The 21364-nt window shown below is 38.8% G+C and overlaps 1 protein-coding gene across 1 annotated transcript; it reads left to right on the plus strand.

Moving 5' to 3' along the window:
* Positions 1 to 328: 328 nt before the first annotated feature.
* LOC124159792 lies at positions 329 to 19846 on the plus strand. Its single transcript, XM_046535710.1, has 5 exons — positions 329 to 493; positions 901 to 1097; positions 2800 to 3509; positions 17468 to 17552; positions 19665 to 19846. The coding sequence occupies exons 1-5, from the start codon at positions 366 to 368 to the stop codon at positions 19844 to 19846; spliced, it is 1302 nt and encodes a 433-aa protein (XP_046391666.1). The 5' UTR covers positions 329 to 365.
* Positions 19847 to 21364: the final 1518 nt, after the last annotated feature.

Raw genomic sequence — 21364 nt, forward strand, 5'->3', positions numbered from 1 at the left:
GTTGCTTGATTTATAATTTACCTACAAACTGATTTAATGTGAGTATTGCTGTATTTGCTATCAATGGAGTGTTTGCACGGGTGAGGAATAAGGATGAAACCCTTTCCACTTAGTGCATACATGTTTGAAGCTCACATATGTTTAATGAAAATTCCTTGTGTTTTGTTATTAATTTATTATTTGAGTTTTAACAACCTTTGTTTTAGCATCGAAATTCTGTAGCGTAAAACGATCTGTAATTGGCTATTCGTTACGTGACGTCATCTCCCGTAGTACAGTCGCAGGCGGATAAGAGCATTAAAAAAAACTTATATTTCACAAACTTTATTTTATATTTCTTCATTTTTTGCAAGAAAATTTGCAAAATGGAACCTGGTTTCGTTAAGGCTTGTTCGAATAACCTCCCAGTCGTAGACCCCTTCATGATCGGTGTATATCTAAGCAGCAATGCTGACTTCGCTGGATCCGAACAGCGCGGAGTGAAATTGGCAAGGTAAGTTATTTCAGAACAGTACGAAATCTTTCTTAGAGATAAACTCCATTTAACTGATATCTATATTCTCGAGTAATTTTATATATTTCCTATCATTAAATCTGCCCATTTTTCATTCACCAATTACTATTATTGGTAATTAGGAGTAGCAAATCCTCCGATTATCGCAAAGGGTAGTTTCCTTCATGGTCGTTATTTACCATGGTCGTGTAAATGTGTGAATAAATATTCATGTGAAAGAATGAAGTTCTTTTTAATTTTAATAATGAATCGCTTTTACAAAGTTACGCCTTTAACAATCAATTGAAACCACTTACTTTGTTGACTTGAAACATTTTAATTCATTAATTACTGAAGTAATTCAGCCTCTATGCATTTTCTAATTATTTTTGTGCTTTACAATACAGGTCTGCAAGGGAGAATTACGGTGATTCGGCAATAGGATACGTACAAATAAAACGTGATGGTGGAAAATGTTGGTCACTTGCAAGGGTCACTCCAGAACATAAAGTGAAAGTGAAGCCATACATCGTGGAAATTGTAGTGAATGAAGATGAGGGAGCCATTGAAGAGGCTAAATGCCATGGTTGTGCTGCAGCTTTAGGTAATGATCAGAGACTCGATTTTATAGAATAAGTTAGAGTGATACAGTAAGACAATACTGTATATTTTGTCTCACTATACCCATTGCGTCTATGTGCCCTCCACTCCCATACTACATTCACTTTCAGTTGCTAAGTGTTGGTCTTCTTAACACATTCATCAATAGAAATATTAAATTCATTTGCCTTTCCGTGTAGTGGTAGCCTTATTATAGTGTTGAAATGCATAATTAACATCACACAAACTCTTGAGTGACCTGTGATGTTTGTGAACCTGAAGCTCTGATACTGTGCTCATCATCATCATTGGTCAACAATCCTAGGACTGGTTTGACGCAGCTCTCCACTCTATTCTCCTTTCAGCTTATCTTTTCACACCAACGTATTTCTTCTCTTTCACATCTCTCTTCACTTGTTCCATATATTTTGTTCGAGGTCTTCCTTTTCCATTCTTACCTTCCACTTGTCCTTCGACGATTGTCTTCGTCAGGCCATCATGTCTCAGGATGTTGCCTATAAGGTTGTTCCGTCTTCTTATTAAGGTTTTCATGAGGCTTCTCTTCTCTCTCTCCTACTCTTCTTAGGACTTCTTTGTTTGATACTGTGCTAATTATTTTTTTTCAAATGGAGCAATAAATATTATATAAGAATTTCAGTGATTTTTTACGCTGATGTTACGTTTTTATGGAATACTTAGGGAACTCAAACATTGTCAGGGATACGTGGAAAGTTATTCACCAGCTAACTAAATCTTCTGTTGGTACATCAAACTCCAGCATTAAGTTCAGCGATAACAAAAAATTGCTGATTTCTTCAAGTCACAGTTTTGCTATATTCCATCTCCCACAAACATGTCCCCTGTCTGTCCTCAACGTAGGACCTCTCCCAATTCTTTCTTTTTAGCACCCACCATTCCCTCTGAAATAGTCAACATTATTAAATCTCTTCGCAACTCTTCTTCAAAAGGTCCAGATGGTATTCCCTTATCTGTCATTTATGCCTCCTCACAAGTGATAGCATTGCCCCTAGCTAATATTATAAATCTATCCTTCACTACTGGAGTCTTTCCCTCTGCACTGAAGCAAGCCAAAGTTACACCTATCCCAAAACAGGGTCCTTCCTCAGAAGCATGTAACTACAGGCCCATCGCTGTTCTGTCAGTATTTTCTAAAGTTTTTGAGAAGTTATTTCATCGGCGACTTAATTGCTACCTAGACTCCTTCAACCTAATTACTGACTCTCAACATGGATTCCTAGTTAGTAGATCAACTAATACTGCAACATTTCGGTATCTCAACTTATTAATACAGGCCTTGAACCAAAAACAGCATGTCCTCGGAGTCTCATATGATCTCAAAAATGCTTTTAATAGTGTTGATCACAACATTTTAAAATGCAAGCTAGAAAGTCTGGGCATGACTGGTGTCTCTCTACACTGGATTACCTCCTATCTTGAAAATATAACTCAAGCAGTGTGTTATTCACACCACTCCACAGCTGGAATAGTGCAAACCATCTCAAGCTCACTGGAAGTAAAAGCAAGTGTCCCACAAGGATCAATACTTGGCCCACTTTTGTTTCTTATTTTCATTAATGATCTTCCTCTGCAGTTTATATATTGTTTTCATTATGTTTGCTAATTTATTTTTCATTTCATTGCCATTAAGGTTGATGTCTATTAATTAAGATTTAATTCTTTCACAGGCGGTTGTAAGCATGCAATAGCATTTTTGTTCTGGCTTCATCGCAGGAGTGAAGAGCCATCTCCCACAGAAGTAGAGAGCTACTGGAAGAAGTCCAAGCTCTCTGCTCTTTGTGGGGGAAGTCAACTTATGAAAGTAAGGGAAATGACAGGTGCAGCACCCATAATTCCTGTTAGAGAGGGCAGCTTCAGGGAGGAAGTGATTGCTGCTCTGAAAGAACAGGGGCATTATGATAGTGCTTTAATGTCCCTTACACATCATTTGAATGTGAAAGAGATGACCATCCATCACATGCTATTAAATTACAAGGCCATGAGCGATCAGCCACTAGCTGCAAGACCATTTCTGGACTTTGCCACTTCTCTTATAGCAAACAGCAGCTTGTGCGAGTTGGCGTTCAGGAGCACAGTGCACCAACATGCTTCACCACTGTGGCATAGCATGAGGCAAGGCAGGATAACTGCATCAAGGATGTATGAGGCCATACACTGTCAGAAGAGAGACGGTGCATTAGTAAATGTAATTCTTGGAGCAAAATCAATACCAGACAATGATGCAATGAGGCGGGGAAGGGAGTTAGAAGGAAAGGTTATTTGCGTATTAGAGAGAAGTCTTGGGAGGAAAAGTGGCAAATGTGGTGTTGCCTTGAATCCCAAGTACCCCTTCCTGGCAGCTACACCCGATGGCATTTATGATGACATACTTGTGGAAGTAAAGTGCCCTATAAATTCTTCCTCGTTCAAACATTATTTAAGAGATGGTGCACCTACAGCCAAGTGCTTAGCACAGATTATGGTGCAAATGTTAATGCTTGGCAAGCATAAATGTGTATTTGCAGTGGCTGACCCTGCATTTGAGAGTAATGAGGCTGTTTATTACTGCATAGTTGATTATAATGATGATTATACAAAACATATGGTGGAAAAAAGCATGTTATTTTGGTGTGATGTCATTTTTCCGTTACTAAAATAATGAATACTCTTAAATAGTGTATCTTTTCTGTAGCTCTTTGGACCTCATGAAGTTTTACTATTTCTGCCCTTTTAATCAGAGGTTTCTCATCGTATAACGCGATTTTAGGAATCCTTACTGTCCAAGCATTAATGCTTGGTACTTAATCCCTATTGTTAATTCACATTAGTTGCCGTAGGGAAAAATAGAATAAGAGTTTTGCAAGTGTGACCGGTAGGATTTCTTTAAATCCATTTTGTGTCTACATTCTGGGGTCTTCCCGAGGATTCAGTTTATTGTGTCTTACATTAACATCCATCTCCTAATTCTTGACTAGCAGGTCAATTTCTTAATATTATCTCCTTCATTAACAATTCACCATCTCTCTGCCTAGCACTGTTTCTTCTAAGGGACTGGTTAATATGTCATCCTAAAATTGACGTAGATATCCTGTTTTTCTATATCTTCAACATCATTAATGAGAATTGACTTAATGAATACGTGATTATTCAAACTCTGCTCATTAAACCTTATTTCACTATCAGAACAAAGATGTTACCTGATATCCCATTTCTATTACATGTGCGGGTGAGGATTTTCTGTTTGAAAAATATATTCTATTCTCTCTTTCAAGAAATACTTGTACCATTGCAAAAACCAAGAATTTGTTAAATTTGGGTAAATTTTATTGAAATCAGTCAGTCTCAGTTATAATGTTCTCCAGAGGAAACAATTATCACCCTCTGAACTTGTTTTATCATATCATGTTGTTCAATGTACAATTACAATCTAACAATATGCTTTTCACAAAATATCAATGTTAGAACTTAATACAATGTATTGAATAATTAAACAAAACAAGGTATTGCACCATTAGAAATAGAGCCATGATGCTGAATTACAATAAAAACTAAAATACAACAAATAATTTACAGAGTATTAATTAAAACCACTCCTTCCCCTCCAATGAAATAGTAAAGATGGAGAAATTTTAAGCCTTCGTTATCTGCTTATCAAGATTGACCAGCCCACATGCTATAATCATCACTTCGTCTGACATACTTACAAGGCTGTGGTCCAAAACTGCGGTTGGTTTAAGGATGGCAAAGTCTCTAAGTCTCCCTATGACTCGCTCAACGTGAATACGAAGGCTGGCAATTTGTTTTGTCAAACGTACATCATTCTGTGATAGCATTTGGCCAGTTACAACTGATGGTGGCCGTACCAGACTACATGACCTTCTAGCTAATGCTGACCCCAAATTTTTAAATCCTCGGTCAGCCATTACAGTACTTCCTCGAGGCATTTTATCCAAAAAGCCACAATTAATTGAAATAGCCTCATCAGTAGCCCTTCCAAGATACCCCTCTGAAATATAATTGATAAACCCACTGGGTAAACAGGATATCAAATATTTTATTGTGTTAGCCTTTTCTACTGCGACCAAGAGAGTGCCTGGTGCAAGGGATCTGAAGGTTTCTCAATAGCTATTTCCAAGCAGTCAATAATGCAAGAAACATTAGAATAATTAGCAATGAAAGCAGTGGGCAAGGTTCTAAGTCTGCTCTCATTTTCAGGCCAATATATGAGATCTGTCATAAAAGAGGCCAGTTTTGGCATGGTTTCCCTGAGATTCCTGCTTACAGTTGAAAAGTGCATGCCAAATTCATTGCCTAAAATTTTTATCTGGTCATTCAACTTTATTTTTTTGAGGCATAACATGATATTTTTTTGTGTAGCTTCAACTCTATTGCAAAGAATGGATAAAACCGTATAGGAAGCGGGGGAAATTCCAAGGTACAACTTTGGGTCTCTCTCCATAAAAAAGCATAATGCTTTGTAACTCTCCTCCCTTACTTGCTTAACCTCTTCCTCCGAATCCATGAAATCATCACTGGATAGGCTGGACATGGAGGCTGACAAGTCGGAGCAGTCATCATCTGAGGAGCAAGTACTACCCTCTTCACTAAAATTGGGATTTTTTATGGGAGAAATTTGACTGACTTTAATAGGTGACGTACCCACATCATTGCCATGACTGCCAGAAGTTTGAGTCCCTTTACTTCGGAATGGCAAACGTACCTGAACTCCCTTTTCCATTTTACAATTGTCATTCGAGGTGATTTCATGCAATGGGAGGAGCATGTTTTCACAGTCACTGCCAACTTCAGAATGGCAAACAGGTTCTGAATTTTCCTCAACATTGATGTTCTCCTGATGAAAAGAATCAGAAAGCAGTCGTAGTCTCTCTCTCTTCTTAATGACTGCTCTCATTGCAGAAGGTACATCTGAAGGTCTCGCCTGGCACTTAAAGATGTGGGGCAGGACACCTTTCTTTATCCGGAGTTGCCCTCCCATCATCTTCCACCTCATGAAATTTTCAGCATCTTCCTTCAACTGTCAAATAAATGAGATCATCAGTTTTTTTCCCATTACAGTTCCATTAGGTCTGTTTTTTATCAAACTTTTACTGCTCATATCACAACCATCTTTATGTATTAGCGCTACTACAACCATTTAGGTTAAATATTTCAATTTCTAATCTGTTTCTATGCCTTATTTACGTTTGCGGTAGTTTAAGAATTGCAAATTAAATACTTTCATTGTAAATGAAGAACGGTAAATTCATGTAAACACAAAATAATGAATGGAAATAGTTATACACTGCACTTAAATATTTGTTCAAGACTTAATTTTTGTGAAAAAAGTAACTTATAAATTTCCAAAACCCACATACCATCAGTCTATGCACCTTAAGAAGAACACAATGTAAAGCAGTAGGTACTCAAAATAATGAAATACGTATGGTTTGCGCCACTCACTATCCAAAATTAATACATCGTACGTGTAGCACTCAATATTAAAACACACGATACCTTATAAAATTTTTAACGTTGATGGATACATTTGAATGCAATATTTTAAACTGCAAGTCTCGTGAATTTTGTTAATACTTTCGTCAACTCATGCATTAATAATGATGGTACTTCATGAATAATTCTCACATAAAGCTAAGTACTAAAACAAATCATTTTTGTAATGGACGTGGTACCGAGATAATGATCGTATTAAAGATAATGCACTTACATTGAAGTGATCCTCACAGCACCGCAAATGAGTTTTAACGGATAATGGCATTAACTGAAGATCCCTCCGGGCTGCCAACAACCATTTCCGTCGTAGTTCAGGCTTATCCGGAACATTCACAAAAATCTTGTTTGGTGTAGAAACACGAGTGCTCCCACATTTCGGAACAAAACAATATTCATTCCGGAATTTTGTCCTACAAGCCATTAATCTATCTTCGCTCATGGCTACGAACTTATAGAATTATTGTATGAAATATTCCACTAATTAAGACTAGAACAGATGGTTTATTCCCTCAGATTCACTTCAGTGTTCTTAAACAACAGCACTGGCACAACAATCGCAAGCACGCAGGCACTGCAGTCAGTTGAGTACGGGGATTGACGTCACAAGCCCTCTGACATGGCGGCGGAGTGTTTTAAGCGCAACATTGATTTTGGAATGTTTATTTGTTAATAACAAATTCACCCATGGTCGTACGACTGTAAGAATTGGAATTTTGCTTAATCAAACCGAACTGATATTTTTAACAGGCCTCACCAAAAACGTGCAAATACTCCATTGGTGTGGTTTTATCGATACTTTTTGATTTTTTGTTCTGATTTTTTAATAATAAATATTCTATCTTTACGAGTGGAAATAATTGAATGTTCAGGTCAAATTATGCATGTGAAGGAGCGAAATAAGTCTGGAATGTGACTTATTTTAAAACTATTATTCAAACTTATTTTTAAATAATACGTTAAAATAATTTTTAAAGGCAGAAAACAAAAAGATTTACTCTTAAATTATTTAATAATGCTTAAGTCATTTACATCTGAATGACAGCTCATTTAATGATGGAAGTTACCGTTTATTCAAAAGTAGGCCATTTTTGACGATGGAATGCAGAGGACGGAGCATGTTGGCTCGGGTGCCAACGTGCCCCGTCACCATATTTACAATAATTTCTATTTGTTACAAAAACCCACTGAAGCAATTTATATTTTATCCCACACTGAAATTATCCTTAAATTATGATCTTTAATCATAGAGGTCATCTATCGCGCCCAAATGGAACAAAACTTAAATAACACACATTTAACCTGGGAGTAGAATTTTACTGAAACACGCGCAAATACAATTAATCACTACAAATTCTCTAAAACTGCTCCTCCAGCCGTAATGGTGCTGTGGAGAAAGGAGAAGTGTGCTACCAACCTTCTGATTGATTCCTAGCACGATTCAATGTTTATTATACGGAATAGCTCGACTGGGCCATCCTGCCCCTATGGCCAACGTGCCCCGGTCTCCCCTACATTCAATGAATATCTAAATCATTGTCTTCTTATTAAGAAAATAGTAATTAATACGTTTATAAATGCTCAGAACGTCTCTGAAGAGCCTAACTCTTCAGCAAATGTCCGGATTCAACGAATAAAACGTAATTCACGAGTACCTTCCGTACTTCAGAGAATTCCTTATACCTTTAGTATAAACACCATTTTATTTTTTTTCTATGAGCATTCGCCCTGATTGGATGGCAATGTTATGTTTCGAAATTGAAGTGCTGCGCCGTGCTGTGTCTTCTCTGATCATCAATATAACTCGCACCCGCGTGTGACATTAGTTCAATTGTTAAGCTTAATTCATACATTTAGGCAGTAAATTTCAGTCACTGTCTACGCTGTAAAATATTAAATTCTAGACTCATAGTAAATTAAGGAATATTAGTACATTATTTTGAGTCTCATATTTCACTGACAATCATTACAAGTTTTAGTGCATGAGATTATTAGATAGACTATAATATAACATTCTGTGACATATTCTTAATAACATAATGTTTTTCCTTTCCATGCATTTACTTTCTAATCATAAGAACGTTCATCATACATTACTTCAGATAAGCTAGACAGCAATAAATATTTGCCTACTTTTTTCGTCGATAGCCTTAAAATATCGAATAATCCTTTAATTTCCGTTCGGGGCGAGGAGGGTTCGCATCGCCACCTGATTCTCCAATTATAGATAGATACACAGTGTTATTTTTCTCTAGCTCTCCTCTTTTATCTAATGATGACAAAGGGCCGTTTTGTGGGAAAAGTTATTTCATGCCTTTTTTATTTTTATTTATGATTAACTGGCTGCAATTGAAATAGGCTAATCCTTTCGACCAAAAGTGAATGAAAATGACACATATATGTGATGTAATGGGATGTAGACTTTGCATGAAAATAGAATAATAATCTATTCAACATCTGACTCAAAAATATATACCTATGTTTAAAAATAGAGTGAAAGGAGGTGAAATCTGAGGTGATATCCCATAGGATCACTCCATTCGAATGCTAAAGGGTGAGGTTTGGTTGTAATGCGTTGTTTCATCTAATCAGACGGGATTAACTAGTGAGTTTCATTACTTTTCTCAGCCCAGCCTGACATTGTCGCCATTATATCAATCATATTAATTTTCAAGATACACGGAGTAAAACCTTTTTAACATTTTCCTGTATCCCAAAGTTGAAAAATATACCTCGTTATTTTCTCAGATTTATTTTTCAGGAATACGCAGGAAAATGTTCCATAAGGTCTGCTCTATATGCCCTGATCATTTCAAAGTGATAAAATATGTTTAAAAATATATAATCCGTCAAAAAAAGACGAAACACATCCGGAGGAGTGATGGGATCCCTTTGAAAAATTGACATTGAGTATGTTTCTCCTTCGCAAACCGGTGCTGTTCGTGACAAGACTATAAAAAGGAGAAATAAGGATGATTTCATTTTCAACTTGAATCGAAACGGTCCAGTGGGGCAAATTTTGTAACTTTAAAAGAATCCTCAAAATCTATCTATTCTATCAAAGTCTATCCGTTCCATCATTCACCGTTGCTGCATTTTCAGCCAACTCACCATAGTCCATCACAGATCCCTTAACACTCCCTCAAAGCAAAAAGACATTATACTTGAGCTCTACTTGTGCCTCTCAGCCGAATTTACTTCCTTGCTCTAAATTTGGTGCGAATTGTTTTTTTCCTTGCTAAAAGTAATATAGCTTACTTCTCATTTTAACCTTATAGTACAGTTTTTTTTAATAACACGAAGATGGCAATATTCCACAGGTTTATTGTCCGTACAACGCGTTTTGACCGTTAGGTCATTATCAAGTACAATCACTTAGAATGTCGTTCCACTACATAACGCCTGCTTCTGTTACTTTTATAGTACAGTGTATAGGTTGAAATGTGGTAATTTAAATTTAAAGTTGGTACATTGTATTATTTATCCTTTACTTATTTCCAAACTATTCTATGATATTATTTTTACCACAAATATATATGTAATGCAGCGTATAAACTAGCTTCAAAAAATATTTTATGCGTACATAGCTACTGTATTTTTGTAATAGAGGTAAACGTAGTTCAAATGATTTTTTCGTTGGGTTCACTACATTTTCAAGTTTTTCATCTAACATTGGTGCTTTGCAACGTTCAAGTAAGTATTAATTGAGCTGAGATATGACGAAACTCATTCCCATTGTTATTATAAGTGATTCTGTGAGCAGTTTTGGTCATTTTCACCACCCGAGCTAAGAGAATTTGTTAATTGATTTGTGATTTTGGATGAGATTGAATGACCCCGTTAGCAGAGGTAGCCACCGAAGGAAATGTTGGTTGCGTGTGACGTGATGGGTGTAATTTCACACCTATGGAACGCATGGAACGCATTAAACTCCAATTAGTAAGTAAGGTGGTCCGCGTTCCTCGATCGGACGGGTGGTGCGAGCTTCCATTCCGCACTCCAGCTAATCTGACTCTGAACCCACCCAGCACTCGAGCCAAACGAACGAGGACCGAAGAGGCTGCGGGTGCACTGGAGCGAGGAATCCGATTGGGATGCCATTTCTTGGATTACGTACGCCACGACTCGAGCGCCATAGAGGTCTCCATTCCCTCCCGGTGTTTATGCAGCAAAAGTAAATTTAAAAGAACGATATTGCTCAATCCGGACGCCGCGATTGGCCATTTTTCGAATTGCTATCATCATTTATTCTCCTCGTGTAGTTTCGTCCTCACTTCAATTCCTTCTTTCACTTTTTAGTGTATATTTGAGCAGTGTCATCTACCTCATCATTCTGGTCAATATCCTAGGACACGCATCTTATTTCAGCCTAAGAGTAAATATAAAAATAACTCTCAAGATGAATTATAATTCCTTGAGCTGTCCACTGGATGAGAAAATTAAAGGCAGCCGATGTTCCGCACTCCTAATATTTGCCTTGGCAGGGAGCTTGAAACATATGCGGCCCTTCAAATGTTCATCCATGTCACCCAATCATCTGGAAAAGTTTTAAGTCATTTTTGACGCTCAATGTGATTTGAGCATCAATTTGTCGATATATTTCGGATATTTATATTCTATAATTAGTTTGAGAGAGAATTTCAGAACCATCACTCAATCCAAACGCTAAGATTTGTCAGCATATAACTACTTCTACTTTTTTTCTCTTGGTGTTTTATCTTAATCTTCTCTCGAGCTGTTGACAAAGTTCTTTCTTTTTAATTCCGTATGTTTAAATTGAAACTGCGTTATTTTCTTCGTCGTGTTGTTTAGTGCCACCAGACACGTATCTCCCTTCAACCACAGAGTGAATACGAACAGAGCTAATCAAGGTCACTTGGGCATCAAAATGGTCTGATTTCGATCTGGTAATTTATACCGTAAGAGCAGGTTTAAATAGAATACTCCTATTATGGCTCAATCCAAACGCAGCGAATCCAGCACATGGTCTATATTTCCCTTTTTCTCTCGTATGTTTGTAGACGACGGCATTGACCAGAGTATTTCTTTTTATTATACATACATTCAATCAGCATTGTCTCATTCATGCCGATCATTATTCTGCCGCGCGCATTTACCTTCAACCTTACTTACCTTAACTTACCGAATGCAATTTCATTGAGCATCATGTTTTCGAATGTCTTACCTTTTTTAGCCGTTTTGTTAATTTTAAAGAGGATTCAAAAATCATGATTTGATCCGGACACCACGATTTGCTTATATTTTATTTTTTTATTTGCTTGTTCTCGTTTCTTTACCCTCGATCCGTCGAAAATTTTCATTTTACCTCGATTGGTGTTTACTTTTTAACAGTTTACTCTCTTTCATTATGTTATTCAGTATTCTAAGACACATACGTACCGCCGTTTCCAAAATTCTGCGAGCACCTATGCCTCACTCTGCGGTTGATTGAAAGGGGCAAAATTCAGGAGGAAAAAAACCTCTCTATCTTTGGCACTCATTCATCAAAAATTGTAACCGTTGAGTCGAGCATATGTGCACACAGAATTATGGAAATGATATTACCTTCAACTATAAGGTAAACAGAGGTAAAGATCTAACCAGTACTTTCTCGTCATAATTGATCTCCATTTATTCTGGGAGTTCTACCGTATAAGTAACGTTAAATATGATGCTTAAGTTGTGGCTCCACCTGGTCGCCGAGATTTTGTCAGCTCATAACTGAAAGCGTGTATTTTTCTCTCGTGTTTCTGTAATTTGATCATTTACATCCATCCATCCATCAGCAGCGGTTATAATTTTTTCCTGTTTGTAGTAGGTACCCTCAAACTGAGTTCCTTTCCCTGCCATACCATTCAGTGTCCCAGTTTATATATGTATTTTTTCTTTGTTTAATGTTGTTCATTCATCCTTTGCCGTTTGTTACCAAAACGCACTAATTATTAGCGCGTTTCCATTTTGTGGCATTACCGATTTATTTCATTTTAGAATAAGTAGTACTACCTGATGAACAACATCACTTTGCATTCATTTCTTACCTCTAAAAATACGTGCATTGGCCTGTGAATGATTCTTGGGTTTCGCGGTTCCATGCTTAAAAGACGGATCTATGAACAGATCAAGCGTCGAGAATATTTCAGTCGCGATATCACTTGTTAGCAGCCAGGAATGTCAAGGTCGGTCGAAGCAGGTAGGTGGGACGCTGGTTCTCGGCATGAGAATTGAGTGCGAATGGAGGAGAGTCGGCAGGGCGAGTCTTTGGGAGCGAAGTGCTCGCTCGCAGCGGACGTATTTCCGTGCCACTGAATCCTATCCCCCCCCTCCCGCGGCGGCAAGGGAATGCCGATGGCTGCGGTGGCGATCGGGTTATCATAACAGTGTTTCCGCCCTCGTCGAACTTCCGAACGTCGAACTAGGTCCCCTTTTGACGAGACCTCGATCAGATTCCATCGCAAGCACCGCTGAGTCCGACTGACGCACAGCACTTCCGCAGAACAATGCTCTTCAGTTCACAGTTGAGATTATTTTCCCCTCCATTCTAGTTGTAATGGCATTACTATCCCCGTACGTGAATTACTCTATTCTCATGCATTAGAAGATTCCTTGGTAAGCATTTGCCTTTTGCTATATGGTAAGTTTTAAATTCATTGTCACGCCCCAACGATTGAGAATTAATGTCACTTTTGAATTGGTCTTACCCGCAGATCAAATATTTATTGAAAGACCGAAGGCCTACCTGACGAATGTGAGTAATGTCTGCAAAAGCCATTGCTGAGTATTTAACAGGATTCCTTGAATCCTTGAAGACCCATTTGTGTCGTGCTTTCCGTCGTTTAACATTGCTTCCACTAGTTCACAATTATAACTGCTAGGTTCGAAGATTTTCGCGGCGTTGCACAGTGGTCTGAAATCGGAAAAAGCTGGACAAAAGTCCAAAATTGCGTTTTTTGAGGTAGAGTCTTGAAACTTGGCGTATATACTCACAAATAGTTGGTGATCACGGTATAATAAGTTATTTTTCCTATATCTAATCCGTTACTGAGATACAGGGGATCAAACATGACCAAATTTCCAAAAACACGCCCGATCTCGTTTTTCTCCGAAAAACTTCGGAGTTAAACTGCTGGTAGAGTTTTTGAAGGATTTTAATGCAGTAAAAAACGTTATATTCCAAAAATATGGTACTTTATCTACATATTCCATATTTTTTTAACTTTTTGGTTAGTATTGGTGCAGTATAATGTCGCAAAATGGCGGACCCTTTTTTCTGGCCAAATTTGACATAAAGTAGACAATATCTTTAGTTTAAGAAAAATCATATCTCCAATTTTTCCTCAGAGTATTTAATAGACATCATTTAAGAGAACGAAGCAAAAATATTTGAAAAAAGTTTGCCCCTTCATTAATGAACGCGATTTTTCGATCGCGCTGCACGTCCCGGCTCCGCGACACGGGGGCCTAGAGACTCGGGGACACCGTTGGATATTTCACTTTGTTTGGAACTTAATTATTTAAAATCGTAATTTTAAGCACACTATACAGTCTCTATTGACCCAAAATACTTAACTGAAGACATTACTAGAATATTGGATCGATATACTTGGTTACTGAACGCCGTAACTCTGGTAAACATGCTTTGGTTTCGAAACCTAACTGAATCATTACACTTTTTCTTTCACTACGGAAGCACATTAGGAACACCCTTTGGGTAGGATTTAAGTTTTATCGCGAAGCTTGCCATGCACAGTTACCAGGAAAGGCTGCAGCCCGGATTCTTTCACTAATTCTTTCCCTTTTCACCCACGCCGAGGAGGAGCGTGCGAAAAGGGACATTTTATGATACCGCGCGGCCGGTAAGGGAATTTCCGAAGGGGTTTTTCCAAAGGGTTTTTTCCGCTCCCTTTCCTTTTTAATAATGCAATATTACCACGAGGAAGTTTTAGTAATGATGGGATAATGAAATGGTTAAATAGATTTTTTTACCTTATTTTTTAATAAAATGGCGTATTATACATAAAGATGGAAATTATGAAATAGCATTTTTATTCTTCCATTGCATGTTTAACTATTGAACATCCCATCCAATGTAAATTATCTAGAGAATATACCTCAATTAATACTAAATCAAAAGACAAACCAATAAAAATATTTTTCAAATTTGATGAAGAAAAAGCAGGATATACACTCCTGAAGGGAATAATTTGAAATCATAATAAACATGTGTACAATGAAATAAGCAAAACATGCTAACTATAAATCTTACGAATGAAATAAAATTAATTTTAAACACCTAGGAATAAGAAAATGTACAATTTTGATGTTGCCTAATACCAACCTGGGTGTTAGTAATTATGATTATTGTTTGAAACTTCAATCAATTCAATACTTCAGTCCTCCGAAGAATCTTGGTCATCACCACTATCTGACTCTTCTCCTTCACTTTCATCTAAATCTAGTAGTTTCCTCAATTCTTTAGGCATTTTCCTTGATATTTTCTGTTTTACTGTTAGGGTTGATGAAATAAATGAATCCGACGTAATCAACAGTCTTTGAATGAGATCCTGATTAGTGGCCACTCTTGAGTGCTTTCTAGTGAACCTTTGACGAAATTTTCGGGAGTCCTTATTTCTAGCTTCCAATGCCTCTTCAAATAGTTGCCCCAGTGGGAGAATTGCCTCCTTCGCAATTTCTCCTCCATGCATCAGCACTTTATGGACCGTGGTTGGCATATAATACCATGGGTACAGGTCCACGTACAGTTCCGCTGTTCTCCGGCAGTAATCCGAGAATACTGCATGATTGAGACTTATTCCACTAGATATTGCCCTCAGAATTATTGAAAAATTTTTTATAAGGTCAATATTAACTCCTGTAATGAAAATATGAATAAATTCGCATTAACCACAATAGAATATTCGAAAAACATAAGAAATTGATATTTTTATCACAGTTCGTGCGTATAAACAAACGTAACTTCTCCTATGCGTGGCTACTACTCTGAAATGATGTTCACTTAATACAATCACCTGTTATATCAGCGGCCAGCTCTGGAGAATCGAAAAAACATCTTGCCGTATTGCCAACGTTGGTGATTCCTGAGCCAGGCCTTGGCACATCCACAATTAGCCCCATCCTTTCTCTAAACGCCTTCTGAATACTATTTTTTTTTAACTGTGTTTTAAGTTTTCCGCGGGCCTGGAAAAATATTTTTATTATTTATTTTAACACCCAAAGGGTGTTCCTAATGTGCTTCCGTAGTGAAAGAAAAAGTGTAATGATTCAGTTAGGTTTCGAAACCAAAGCATGTTTACCAGAGTTACGGCGTTCAGTAACCAAGTATATCGATCCAATATTCTAGTAATGTCTTCAGTTAAGTATTTTGGGTCAATAGAGACTGTATAGTGTGCTTAAAATTACGATTTTAAATAATTAAGTTCCAAACAAAGTGAAATATCCAACGGTGTCCCCGAGTCTCTAGGCCCCCGTGTCGCGGAGCCGGGACGTGCAGCGCGATCGAAAAATCGCGTTCATTAATGAAGGGGCAAACTTTTTTCAAATATTTTTGCTTCGTTCTCTTAAATGATGTCTATTAAATACTCTGAGGAAAAATTGGAGATATGATTTTTCTTAAACTAAAGATATTGTCTACTTTATGTCAAATTTGGCCAGAAAAAAGGGTCCGCCATTTTGCGACATTATACTGCACCAATACTAACCAAAAAGTTAAAAAAATATGGAATATGTAGATAAAGTACCATATTTTTGGAATATAACGTTTTTTACTGCATTAAAATCCTTCAAAAACTCTACCAGCAGTTTAACTCCGAAGTGTTTCGGAGAAAAACGAGATCGGGCGTGTTTTTGGAAATTTGGTCATGTTTGATCCCCTGTATCTCAGTAACGGATTAGATATAGGAGAAATAACTTATTATACCGTGATCACCAACTATTTGTGAGTATATACGCCAAGTTTCAAGACTCTACCTCAAAAAACGCAATTTTGGACTTTTGTCCAGCTTTTTCCGATTTCAGACCACTGTGCGTTGGATAGATGATCTTTCCATTCTATTCGGGTTTCTGAAATCATTGGAATGACCGCGCCGTAGGCGCGAACTTATCAGCTGTGCCGGTGAGATATTTCTCACCCTAACCAGCCAGTTAACAAATGAAAACAGTAAATGGCGTGCGTGTATCGTTGTCGGTGTAGTGATTTGTTCGCGAGAAAGAGAAACTTAAAATTAGACTAAATATTGGCGATCACACCATAATCTAAACAATAATATTTTACATGGCATTACATTGAGAAAGCGATGAGTACAATGTTTACATGGAATTTCTTTTATTTCCTGCAGTGGTTTAATTCTTTTATATTTTTTTTAAGTTCTTTTTTTTATAAATTTATATATATTTTTTTTCGATTTTTTATAGTACAATATGTACTATCTTTTGTCATTTTTTTTGATTGGATATAATTTTTTATTTATATTGTTATTTTTTTATGTTTTTTTTTGTATAACAGTTTATATATTTTTTTCAGGATTATTTTTTACCACTGCAGTATATATATTTTTTTTTTTTTAGACATATGCATACTAGAGTTTTATGAGGAGAGCCAGTTATGGACAGTTGGCTGTGGAACAAACAGATTTAAATGCAGTTACGGAATAAATTGATAATTAATTAAAGTCTTAAAATTTGGTAATAGATGTCGGACTAAAGTTATAAGATTTGCAAGGAGATGGGAAAGACTCATAGAAGAGTGATTTGGTGAGGCAGTGTGTATTTTGTCGGGATACTTGGGTCGTAATCCCATATGTCTGTAAGTAGTGTGTTATTCGTGCCCTTCAGCCTGGACTTGAAATTACTTACAAGGGCGGAAATGAAGTCGTTCATTGTGGGAATGTTGTGAGCGGAGAGGACGTCGGACATACGAGTGAGTCGACTGATACGGAGAAGGTGCCGGAGAGACTTGTTTTGGAAAGTTTCCAGTTTCTGACGGATGGTCTTATTTTTCGCATAGATCTCGCACGCGTATAGTACAATTGGGCAAACAATTGATTTATACAATCTGGCTATTGACTGATGGGAAAGGGGAGAGGTGGGGGAGCAGAGGCAAGAGACTGCCTGTCGGACGCCGATGGCTTTGGAGATAACGGATCGTAGGTGGTGGGTAAAGGTAAGCTTGCCGTCAAGAATGACGCCGAGAAATGTGTGCGTGGTAGCTCTTGGAATCGTCAGCTTGTTGATATGTAGTGTGGTGTGCGGGAAGTGTTTTCGTCGACGTGAGAAGTGTAGATGAGTGCTTTTTGTTGCGTTTATTGTGATTTTCCAGGTTTTTGTCCAAGTATGAATAAGGTTTAAGTGTCTGTTGAGTTTCCTGATGTTTTCGTCTCCTGAACGAGACGACGCTGCGATGGCAGTGTCGTCAGCGTACATGTGTAGTGATGTTTTAGGTGTACTGGGCATGTCGTTGACGTATAGTGTGAATAGCAGCGGACTCAGCAATGAGCCCTGTGGAACGCCTGCTTCCATAGGCCGAAGGGAGGAGTTGACCAAACCTTCGGCGACACAGAATTTTCTATTGAGGAGGTAGTTGGCGAGGAAATGAATGTCGGAGGAAGGGAATTGGAGAAGGTTTAGTTTATAGAGGAGTCCCTTGTGCCATACTCTATCAAATGCGCCCGCAACATCAAGAAATACCGCGTCCGTCGTGTGTCCTCGATTGTATGCATGGCTTATTTTCTCCACCAATCTCAGGATTTGGTGAGTAGCCGACATTTTACGTCGAAAACCGAGTTGGTCTGGACGAATTATTTTTTTCTGAGTGACAAAGGATTCCAGTCTTGCCAGGATAAGAGCTTCAAATACTTTGGATAAATTGGACAGCAGGGAAATAGGTCGGTTGTTGCCTGGGATTTTTTGATCTTTTCCGGTTTTTGGAATTAGGATTACTCTCGCGTGTTTCCATTTTGAGGGAAAATGGGAGAGGGAGTAGACGTGATTGAAGAGATCAGAAAGGAGAGCATTAAAGTGGTTGCTGCGGCTGGAAAATCTCAACTGGAGGTTATTTATTTGATCTAGGCCGGGGGCCTTTTTGGCAGGGAGAGTGGCAAGAATAGTACGGACAGATGAAGGGGAGGAAATCAAAATGTTATTGTCATTTGCTGGAAGGCGATCACAAAACCAATTTACTTTGAATTCAATGGGAGAACGTGTGGAATCTAATGAAGTGACTGTTTGTAAGTGATCGGCTTGGATTTCTACTTTAACTGCAGGATCAAAGATTAGGCCTTGGTCTGTGGAGATTGGAACGTGTGGATTTTTTTGTTTATTTTTTAGGCCTTTGATAGTTCTCCAGATTGGGAGGGAATCGTGGAATGAGTTGTCAGAGTTTTCTGGTTTTTGGTTTTCGAAAGTTAGTTTGGAGATATGATTTTCCCAGTATTGTTGATTGAGTTTAACAATGGACGTTTTGACGGAGTTGGCAAGTTTGTTATATGCTGCTTTGTCAATTTTGCTTCGGGACTGTTGCCAGACACGACGAGCGGTGTTGCGGCGCTTGATAAGTGACACTAGGTATTCAGGGAATCTGCGGGATTTATGAACACGGGCAGGAAAGGACTTGGTGGCGCGCTCTTTGGCAGAGGTGAGAGCGGAGGTAATGAATTCAGTTCGATTCTCGATTGCTTCGGGGGAGGGGTCGGAGATGAGAAGTTCGTTTTCGAGAGATTGGTCGAGAACTGAAAGGAATTTATCCCAGTCGGTAACAGCAACAGAACGAGGCGGAGAAATTAATTTAGAGAGAGAGAGTGAGAAGAATAAAGGCATATGATCAGAAGTGAAAGAATAAACTATTGACGGATGGAAAAGAAAAGGAAGGTTGAAAGAAATACCGAAATCTATTACGTCACACGAGCGTGGGGCGTAATGAGAAGGTTGTAAAGGAGCGAGAATTGCAAAATCCTTTTTACGGATGAAAGAATAGAGAGTTTTGCCGTTCGCGTTCGTTCTGTTGCTATTCCAACTGGGGTGTTTGCAATTCCAGTCGCCGAAGAACAGCCCATTAGGACTAGTAGAAAACAGGCGCTCAAGAGACTCAATGGTGATTATTTTGCTTGGCATGTGGTAGACAGAGTAGATGTTAATGGGACCGGCTTTAGTGTTGATTTTGACTCCAAGAGCTTCGAAGACTTCGGGGTTGGGAGAATTGAGAAGGGAATGGGTTAGGTTTTTGCTGACTAAAACTGACACTCCACCGCCCCTGGTGTTGCGGTCCAATCTGTATATGTGATAGTGTGGTGAATAAAAAGAATTATGCGGTTTCAAGTGAGTTTCTTGCAAAAGGATTATGTCTATGTTGTTGTCGACGGCATATTGAAAGAGTTCGTGTTTTTTATTCAATATGCCGTTGCAGTTCCAAGAAATGACTTTAAGCTCGTTGGGTTGCGTGGTGTGTGTGTTCATTGTGTGATTTGGAGAAGCATCAGTTCCTTGAGAAGAAATATTTTCTTCTCATTGTCAGTGGCGAGGGCGGAAAGTTTTGCAGTGATTGCAGTAAACCACGTGAGTAGGTCACTGCTCTCATTTGCGGTCGGTGGGGTAGGAGCGGAAGGTTGAGGCTGCGGAATAATGGAAGGAAATTGGTTGCTAGAGGTGACAGCGGCGGCGAACGAATGAGGAAGAGCAGGAGGAGGAGTGGAGCTTTGGTTTACGGTTGTCTTGCGGCGCGCGTGGAAGGCAGCCTTGGCTTCCTTGTGTTTCACGCAGCCGAGGTAGGTGGCAGGATGCTCGCCGTCACACAATGCGCATTTAGCAGGTACGGAAGTTGGCTTGGTGCACTCGCGCCAGAAATGATTTTCCGCGCATCTGTGACATCGAGGTTGCATAGAGCAGTGATTTTTGGAATGCCCAAATCCCTGGCATCGATGGCATTGCAGGGGCTTGGCGGGTTTTTTGTAGTCACTGATTGTGACGCTCAGCCCTGTGACATATTTGATGTCCATGAAAAGAGTGACGTTAATGGAAGGATCTGTGGTGACATGGCAAACGTTCGTGTTGTAGCGGGCCACTGCATTGTGGCCTTTTTGCTGCTGTGAAACAGAGGGTCTGGTGGAGGTAATGCGGGTTACGGACAGGACGGGAAAGCCTTGGTTTTGCAAATCTTTTAAGATTCGCGCGTCTGACACAGATGGAAAAACACCACGAAGGGCGAATTCCCGGCGTTTATTTTCTGCGAGCTGGTAGGTGGTGAATGGAATTTGCAGTTCAGTCAGGGCCGATTTTGTGTTATTGAAGTCCTCTACAGAGTGACATTTAATAATCGCCGAATTTAAACCGGACGCGTGAGAGATCGGTGGCGAGGAGCAGACTGAGATGATGCTATTGTGAATTTCCGGCCATTTTGCCGTATCAGCGACTCGTATGGGAGGGATCTTGGGGCGCTTTGGCGCAGGAGGTTGATCGGATTGACTCGTGGAAGGACGCGGACCTGAAGGATCGTTGTCAATAGTTGGCTCAGTAGAGCGGATGGAGTACTGATTAGAAATTGGAGTGGGAGCGACTTCTGAAATGGAAGCGGTAGTTGCGGAATTGGAAGCCGAAGTAGCTTCGTTTTCATCGGCAGAAAGCAGTTGGTATCTATTGGTTATAGTTAACGGAGTATTAGCTGGAGTTTCTGTTTTGTTTTTCTTTTGCTTTTTGCTGCGGGTGACCGCAGGGGAAATTACGGTGGAATTGTCCAGGCTT

This window comes from Ischnura elegans, chromosome 5 (assembly GCF_921293095.1).
Source record: "Ischnura elegans chromosome 5, ioIscEleg1.1, whole genome shotgun sequence".
Lineage (NCBI taxonomy): Eukaryota > Metazoa > Arthropoda > Insecta > Odonata > Coenagrionidae > Ischnura > Ischnura elegans.